The sequence below is a fragment of the Haemaphysalis longicornis genome, unplaced genomic scaffold (assembly GCF_048455015.1).
Source record: "Haemaphysalis longicornis isolate Haplotype H1 unplaced genomic scaffold, Haemaphysalis longicornis Haplotype H1 scaffold_6, whole genome shotgun sequence".
Taxonomy (NCBI): Eukaryota; Metazoa; Arthropoda; class Arachnida; order Ixodida; family Ixodidae; genus Haemaphysalis; species Haemaphysalis longicornis.
The window spans coordinates 48,079,451-48,088,821 of record NW_027526407.1 but is presented as its reverse complement, the minus strand read 5'-3'; the positions used below and the strand labels follow the sequence as shown (position 1 = coordinate 48,088,821).

Here is a 9,371-nt window from a genome sequence, read left to right as displayed (position 1 = left end):
AAGCTTTTATTTTTACTAAAAAACAAATATTTTAAGTAATGTTTTATGTAATTTACTCAAAATATTTTTATCCTTTTTGGTTTCGTTATGCAGTTTATAAAAGTATAGTACGGCTGCTTTGTGCGGTAGAGGTGGCTCGCGGGCTTGCGCGTGTGCGCAGCGAAAACGTAAACAGCAACATGTAAAACTGTGTAACACTCGCGATCGCGATCACGAATTCTTGGGATACCTCGCATTAAGCTGTCAGGTTTTGCTGACGCACTAGCAGCAGATAAAACAGAAGGCACCCGAGATGTGTTGGTTTCAGCGGCTATGACGAGTTCGCGACAGTTTAGTTCAACCGCTCTCATTACGTCCGCAGTATTCGCGGCATTGGCAGCTATTTTCGCGCTGTCATCTCTAACTAACACGTCGCTCAGTAAGTTAGGAGATTACAACGTCATCCTAGACTGTCTCAGAAAGGCAGAGTTTTCAAGCATCTATGCAATTGTCGGTACATTGTTGGCTTCAGTTGGTTCCGGCCAAGGAACTTCTAGACATAAAAACGTCACTTTTGTAAGCGTTTTTCACGGCGTAGATGTGAATACGTTGACAAAAAACATCGCCGAAGAGATCCTATCGGTGAGTGTAATCGCTGTCGTATAGAAAAGAACGTGTCTTGTCGAAGGCATGACAGTAAACCCGTCGTTACAAAGGAATCGTTTATTCCGATTATCTCTCTATGCGAAATTTTCATTCACCGCTTTAGTGCATGAAGAGGAACTCATCCCCTTTATATTGAAATACCGCTTATAACGAAGTCAATTTCCTGTGTCTAGGATTTCGTAGAGGTTTTTCTGTAGTTTCAGGTTATAATGACGGCTTAGAAAATGTACGACACGTTCATGTTTGTCTATAACCGGCTAGCCTTTCTTCTTAGTTGAAACCATGCCACCTATTTTGCATCCCACCTTTAATGAATTGACTATAGAATGGGAAATCACGTACAAAGCAGGTAAAGTACGTGCATAGCCAATCAGCTGCCACCACACATTTTGGCCTTCATACAAGCAGCAGTGTACGCTAAATTCATTTGTTGTTCTGAAGTTGTTCTGAAGTTGTGTTTTACCCAACGCAGGAGCCCAACAGCAACCTGCAAGCACTCCAGTCGTGGAACACACCGCATCAATCTTCAAAGACATTACCTCTGTCAAAGTTCTCGGTTTTCCTTCCGCCTCGAGGCAATGTTCCCGGTGATCCATGGTGGTTGCTGGAAGGTGCGGACACGCCACATCGTGATGGACACGTGGAGGGTGACGTTTACACACCACCTGTGCCTAACACACCTGCCGAACAGTTGCTCCATGAACTTTTCGGGATGTTCCACGAAAACGTCTTTCTCTTCACAAGGGCCTCTCCATCTGGAACAGCTGCTGTGGTTGTGGGACGTGTAAACGGCACACTTGACATCCTGTTTAGGTATGTGAACTGTTTGCGTTACCTCTAATTTGTTCATATTCACGGGGCCTCCTACCAAAAATTATGGTAAAATGGTGACGGCAATTGAAATTTGTTGCTAGAAGAATGCTTGTGTGTACTTTGTTCTTGTAAGGGTGAGTACAAGCAAGTTTAATTGGCCTGTACACATATGGTAAGCCCGTTTTTTGAACACGTGTTGATGGAGCCATGTTTTATTGTCGCCCCCTTGTTATGAACGAAGGAAGTTTATGGTTTTTTGGAACATCGCGAGGTCAGTTGGTTGCCGGCGCTGTGGCGACTATAAGTAAAAAGATTGGGGAGAAGGTTACCTTGGCAACATACACCTGTTGGGAAGTTCCAATTTGGTTCAACACAATTCCTGTGGTGCGATTTTGTGGGTTGCTCTTGTTACCATCCCCTTTAAATTTAACACTCCTCCATGGCAGTAGGTGGAAATTTGCCGTGGTGTAATTCCTGTAGATATGCTAGAGCACTGCACGGGCCCGGGCCGGCCCGAAAGCCCGGGCCCGACCCGGCCCGCGGGCCGGGCCGGGCCGCCCGAAGTCGATTTTTGGTGGGCCCGGGCCGGGCCCGGGCTCAATGCCGCGGGCCCGGGTCGGGCTCGGGCTCGACGCCGTGGGCCCGGGCCGGGCTCGGGCTCGACACCGTGGGGCCGGGCCAGGCTCGGGCTTGAATTCATAGGCACGGCCGTTAATAGGTCCGACGTGAAGTGTAGAAAAGAGCATCAAAATGAATATTCTTGGTTTATTTTTGCGCGATTCTTGCTGTTAGTTGTAGGCATTGTTTTAAAAACGTGTTTTGCTAGGTCTGATGGCCACTATACTGCAATCTTAATGACATTTCTTGTACTGCATCAAGATTTTATATTTTGGTGTATAACATACCAAAGATACGATTACAAGTAATGCCCAAGAGGGGAAGGAATTAATTCAGATATCCCGGAGCTGTGCACCTATGTCTATGTATGTACACGTGTGTTTTAGATGTCGCACCAATCAAAATGCGGCTGCCGTGGCCGGGAATCAAACACGCGTGCCAGAGAAACACCACCGCTTAACAACCACTGCAGGTGAAGTATTTCAACGCGCGTACATACTCGTTGATTCAAATGCGTATCAAAAAATTTCCGCAATACCAACTTGTGGCCGAGACAACCACGTGAAGTTTCCAAGAGCCTGGTAATCAAAGGTGATGGTGTCTCTCGTCTAAGAATACGAGCTATTATTATGCCGATGTGGCGTGAACTGCAGACGGTGAAATCTAAACTACGCGCACTTCTAAACCCTTATTTTTTGCGTTCAGGTCATGACGTGCTTGTACAGACTAGATGCTCCGTCTGATCGCCCGGAATATAATAAACAAACTTTCTTCAGCGTCAAAGACCGGGCCTGGTCACACACGCGCAGGCCCTCCCTAGGCCAAAAAATAAATTACCGGGCCGGGCCGGGCCTGGGCTTGAGATGGCGGGCCCGGGCCGGGCTCGGGCCAGACTCACTTATGAATGCTCGGGCCCGGACCGGGCTCGGGCTAGGTGTTGCGGGCCCGGGTCGGGCTCTGGCTTCGCGAAGCGGGCTCGGGCCGGGCTCGGGCCTTAAAATCAGGCCCGTGCAGGGCTCTAAGATATGCTTCTGTTTATACCGCACTTGATCTAGCTGCCTTGCAATTTCAATGACACAAGTGCAAATTATGTTGTTAAGCTGTTTTCCCTCTCTCCGGTTTACGTGCCTGCTTGAAAAGATTGAGTGTCACTCGGAGTGCTTCCAATAAACTCCTCTGTGTCACAGCACATTGCACCGAGCTTAGGGAATTCTCGCACAGCAGCTCACAGATGGCGCCGCGAGAACACAGTGCCAATACTGATTCTTCCATTTTTACCATGTTTTTACTTCAGCCCACAACACGGGATCTACATTGTGTTGCAAAACCAATGCTCTGACCCCTCAACGTAACCTATCTTCTCTTTGACACAGGTCCCATATCGAATACCAGATAAGCAGTCCACCACAGAGGCCACTTTGGTTCACACCGGCTCAGTTTGAGGGGCGGTTGGTCATCAGCGAAGACGGCTCCACACTGCACCACTTTGAGGCTCACGTTCCTACCCACCGGCAACTCAACGTTGGTGTGTTTCACTGCTTCTGTTGTTCCTGCTGCATTTTGGGCGTGCGCAAAGTAATGCTGTTGTTGAATCAGGCAAGAAACCCCCTTGTGATGTGGTGTACTTCAAGGCGCAGATCTGCACCAATCATTTTTATGAACTGTAAAAGTAAGCGAGTGAGAAATTTTATGCTTGCACTCTACAAGAACTTATGGCTGAAGTTGAGCTGAACTGGTGTGAAATTGCAACTTGCATGACCTAAGAGCATAACTGTCTTTTTTTTTTTTTTTTTCAGATTTGAGCTTGAATAGCAATTGACACTTTGAAGCCGCGCGCTGAAAATTGGTTATTTGTGTGAAGTGACCAACGTACCTAACATTTTATGTACGAGTTGGCGATACATACCATGTAAAAGAGTATTAGTGGGCATGCGGAGCAAATTGAAATGTGAAGTGCTGCCAAACGTGATTGGCTGTCATGTACCTGTGCATCACCGCTTGCACTGGACAGCTTGGGTGATAAATTAACCCTGAAACTAGTGCAAAGGAGTATGATAGCAATAAACTAATCTAAGTGCCGTCGAAAGAAAGCACAGCTTAACAGCAGCGTCATGAAGACAGTAAGAAAACATTCAACCATTCAAAGAGTTACATAAAGAAAGAAGACTATTGAGTGAACAGGACAGAAACCAAGAAAAAGTACGGAATTTCAAATTCTTAGATGCTAAACTTGCTTGCTGAAGCCATACTTGGTCATGATGCATGTTATGTAGTGAAGGACTCCAAGGGCTAAAGTTAAAGAGCTTAGGTTCAACCACTTTTCTACTTCAGATTAACAGGCAAAATATTTTATTCTCATCTTTTTTAGTCTGCAGTTGAGTCTCTTGTGTGTGTGTGTGTGTGTGTGTGGGGGGGGGGGGGGGGAGGGTGGGAAGCAGTGGGTTTTTATCAGTGCTTGCCAATTTTCCTTTCCAGATCTGGAGTGGCTTACACGGCGGTACAAAGGAGGTGCTGAAACCACAGAGGTGGACATCGGCAAGGTCACGGAAATGACATTGGGCTTGGATGCTCCCTCGAGTCAAGATGGTCCCAAAACAACAGGGACACCAGTCGCCGACGCTCGTAAAAAGCTGGACCAAATGTTTTTTCCTTTCCTCAAAGTAAGTGATAGGTAGTTCCTGCATCTTTCAGACTACCTCTTCGACGTTACCAAACTGTTCTCGCTTGGCAGCAAGTCTAAAAGTTGGGGGCTTGTGGGGGAGCTTCGACCGGAGACAAACCCATTATCGGTAGCTTTCATTTTCCATATTTTGCGCGCTTCCAATTTTTGAGCGGATTTGCAAACACGAATCATGCCTTGACAGCTCTGAAGTACGTACTACCATCTACCGGGTGCGCGAGGTATTTGAGAACAGAACGTTTTGCGTCGCGCACAACAGGGTATCCCCAGCAAAATCAGACATATTTTCACCAGACTTTGTGAAGTACTTGGTTTATTTCCATAACTATTTAATGAATCCGCAATGAGCAGCAATATGCGATTCGATTCGGCTTCACAAACGGCTGCATGCACGGCTCAGGTGCTTCTTAGAGATGTTGGCCTTTGAGTGAGAAATGGTGACCTTCAGAAAGTCTTTTTTTCATTATGCGGCCCTTTGTTGGCCTCTCTCTCAACGACGCCCCAGACGTAGTAGTCGAACGGATTTAAATCTGGTGAACTAGGAGGACACAAGAGGGAGTGACGGGGTCGCAGAAGTTGTCAGCCCTGCCACTATTGGGTGACGCAGGCAGTGTGGACAGAAGCCGAATCTCTCTGAAAGACATATCGTCTGCTTTTAGAAACATTCTCTATTCATGGCTTTACAACTGTGGCAAGCACATCCATGTAAACGGCAGCATTAACGCGGTGTCCTGTAAAAAAAGTTTGGCGGCATGACGTCACCCTCATTGCGGACAACGGCTAACACCACTGCCGGAAAAATTAAGGGGTTCTGACGATGTCTGACCGCTGAATGTGCCTTTTTCCTTGTCGCCACAGATGCCACATCCGCACCTTGTAAACGAAAGACTTCGCTACTTTCCGAAAGGTGGCAATATCCAAGTCGCTGTGGTGCGCGGCCAGGGCAGCGAGGACCGCGTGGCATTTCATTTCCTGCTTCAACTTGTACACTTCCATATATGAACAAACTCTGCAGTATTAATAAGGGGTCGACGAACAAGAACCCACACGTCTAGATATATATGATGAGGCTGCTGGTGTGTACGGCGATAAGGAATAGTGTTCTCAAATACCTCGCTCACCCGGTATATTCGTATGTCTCTCAAAGCCATAACAACTCTTCCATCGACAACAGCCCCTCAACAGCAATTTTTCGTTGAAGCCTCTCATGGCCACCATGACAGGCATTTTTGCCGCTCTTTCTAGTACTGCAATGACTGTCAGATTGCCCTTATCAACTGCTGCCCTACATTGTGTCTTATGTTTAAATACGAAGAAAAACTCAATATCCGTTCGGTTTACGGATCGTGTGACACCCTTGTGCGCCTTTACAGGTGCCGTATCACAATCTGAGCGTCGCAGTCGTGGAAGCTGCGAAACGAAACAAGTTGGTGCACTCCATCGTGACCTGGGGTCCGTTGGACGACCAGTCGTGCTGAGGCAGCGCGCGGACCCTCCGGCAGGGTCCGCTTGCCTCCCCCATCGTTCAGTCTCTCCTGGAGGCACACTTTGTGAACACCTGGAGCCTCACGAGTCAACTACGGGTGAGTGGGTGTGCGTGTATCTTATCTAGTGGTTATATATAGTTGTGTGTGTGTGTGTGTATATATTGTATGTATTATATATGTTCATTATCAATTTATATAATTTATTGGCTATTTATTGCCTTATGGATTTATGTGTGGCTTCAAGAAAGCTACTGCGGACATCAGCCAATAGGAAAAGCGTCCATTGCAGTCACGATAATGACCAAATGAGTTGCGAAATGTTAAGTTAGCATTGTTCTGAAATTGCGATTCTGCATACTTGTGAGCACATTTGTGAACTGCAAGCTCACAAGGTTATTAGTTTTAGACTAGTGGACAAACTGCCCCACTGTCATATGGAAACTTCGCTTGAGTGAGCAGTTTCACCATCGCGTCTCAGAACCCTGCGCAGCAACTGAAACGGCTTCTACAACTGTACTATTAGCTATGCCACTTTGAAATAACTACTAATCAGAAGGATGTTACGCGTTGCACTGTCTTACAGAATATTCTTAGTAGATAAATATGGTGGAATTTGTTTTGAGGTTCACATATTACAACTTGAGTTTCGATTTATCTCGGGAATTGTACTCCCTCCATACTAGCTCTACCATGGCAGGTCACAATCCTGGCTATATACTAATCTAATATAACCCCCGAACAGCTCTAAAAATGTAAAACAGCTAAATTTAGCCTGCTCACAAATATTACTGCAGTGTCTGCGAACCACTGAATTGACAGCTTTAATAACTGATGGGAAGTGCGTGTAGCAGCATACCTATATGACCTACCAGGTTACTGTGGCCAGGTATAGAACAGTAGCAAGAGAAATAGCAAGCCCGCGTTAGAAAAAACTTCGCCTCAAATTTCTTCTCGATGAAAGGAATACACGTCGGAGGAGGCCAAGCAAGGAACGAGCAAGATGGCTGCTGCCTGTCTCAGCGAGTACAAGTTCCCCGTCCAGATTATGTGCCTCCTGCCAGACGCAACGGTCGTCGGCAGCGTCTGCGCCAACGACCTCCTCGCTGCGGATGTGCTCGACGAGGGAGAACTTGACAGGTAACAAGCTTTGCATTTTTCTCGGGGTTTAGGAGCTGTTGAGGGCCTAAGACACACGTGACGTTTTTTCAGTGCAATTTTCTTAAATGCCGCTATCGTCATTGGCACACCCCCATTATTTATCGGCTTTATTCGCGCTTCCTTGTAATATTTTCTACACTGGTTTTCGTCAGGAACAGTCAGGATCACTTACAACAAAGCTGTTTGTATCTATTGATTATGTGCGATTTCTGTCAGTTTATCCATGCCTTATGAAGTTTGGATACAGCGAAGAAGTAGACATATTGACGTTAAATTGCAGTTTCAATTAAGTGCGGTTTCAAGAGGCAAGTGAAATTCCATAGAGTTGTTTCCTATTACCGTCAAACGGAAGGCTTTAGCTTTCAGCTTTCAAATGGGATCAGCTTTAGCATTATCACATGATGTTTCAAAGCAGAACCAATGGAATGGCTCACCTTATTACTTAGCTTGTTGGGGGGGCAAAAAACATGTGGTGGCAGCCTTACAGCTCCTTATTATGAATTCTATCAACTGAGTGCAACAATTCTTAAATATGTTTAATGCAAAAAACCAAAGACAGTACACAAGAAAGGAGACGGGACAAGCGCTAACTTTCAACTGAACTGCAATAAATTGCCACCCTTGATAAAAGCCTCTTTTGGATCTCTTTAAGTTTGGTCGTTCTTTTCTTCCCCTTAGCAATGTAGACGAGTGAAATCCCCTTTCCTTCAACATTTTCGAAATTGGTCATTTTCTTGCAGACATAGAACATCATGGTTTATCTCTTTTGTACACTATTGTACTGCTGTTTATTCACTGTGAATAGTTTCTTTTTTTTTTTTTTAACAATAAGTACCCCTTGTGCTTTGGCCAGTGCGTTGGCTGACAGTAATTCTGAAATGTGTGTGCACACATTTGTACGTTCATCTTATAAATGAGGGGGTCAGTGTTGCATCAGAGAAACTGAACAGTCATCTTCTCTTTTCATCATTGTATTCGTGAACCTTTTCCTTGGCCTCAAAAAAGTCCTCGTTTCCCTTACCCTCTCAATCCTCTCTCTCTCTCCCTCTCTCTCTCTTTTTTTTTTTTAAGGTTCTCTGACCCCATCGAGATGGCCTACCACAACTTTCTCGCCTCCTGCGTCGACGACGCCCGCACCAAGTACAGCTTCAATGCACCTTAAACGGAGCACCTCCAGATCCCAGTACATCAAAGTAGAAATCAAAAACCTTCACCTTAGTGCCTTTCACACACTGCTGGTAGCTAGCGAAAGAAATCAAACGCGTATATTTTTACTCACGCTTATTTCAATGACCATGTAACTGAATCGTCGTTTCTCGCGTTAACATTACATATACCACTTGCTAGTCGGAACCTAAGACATAGTCGGAAGTTCCAGTATATCTTCACTTTTTCCTGTGATAACTAAGTCACAAATGCAGCCACAGTTCAATATCTTTTTTACGCTGTTACTCGATGTGTAGCTGTTACGAAGTTTGTGGAATGTTTTGTGTCACCGAGACCACAAAATCTGTTGTTACGACTTACGCGGTAAGAATTCCGAGTTTCTCATAAAGTAATAGTCGGCAAACCTTGCTTCAGATGAACCCGGCGGCGTTGACTACAAACATTTTTTTTTTTCTAGTGTGATAATAACTTTCCTGTGACTCCCTAATGCACAGACCATTTCCAGAGTGAGATTTCTGCTGACATTGTGCCTGACGATTCCAACTATACATATTTTTAAATTTCATTAGCTAACAAAATCTGCCACCATTGGTATGGCAAATGTAAACATGAATGTATGAAATTCTGCATTTCATTCAGCACAGGTCAAATACATAACACCATTGATAACACCATTGATAATAGCCAAGTGGTGTTACTACGCTATACACAAATGTGCTGGAAGAACACTGTTATTCCATCTGGAGAAGCTGAAATCTGCAGTTTTGGATGTTGCATCTTGCCCCGATAGAACCTGCTATAGT

At 45.3% G+C, this 9,371-nt stretch overlaps 1 protein-coding gene across 1 annotated transcript; it reads left to right on the top strand.

The window, feature by feature from the left end:
* Nucleotides 1-126: 126 nt before the first annotated feature.
* On the top strand, nucleotides 127-8,781 carry LOC144142593 (selenoprotein N-like). Its single transcript, XM_077674202.1, has 7 exons — nucleotides 127-621; nucleotides 1,118-1,458; nucleotides 3,450-3,601; nucleotides 4,552-4,736; nucleotides 6,130-6,339; nucleotides 7,205-7,380; nucleotides 8,473-8,781. The coding sequence occupies exons 1-7, from the start codon at nucleotides 313-315 to the stop codon at nucleotides 8,561-8,563; spliced, it is 1,464 nt and encodes a 487-aa protein (XP_077530328.1). The 5' UTR covers nucleotides 127-312; the 3' UTR covers nucleotides 8,564-8,781.
* Nucleotides 8,782-9,371: the final 590 nt, after the last annotated feature.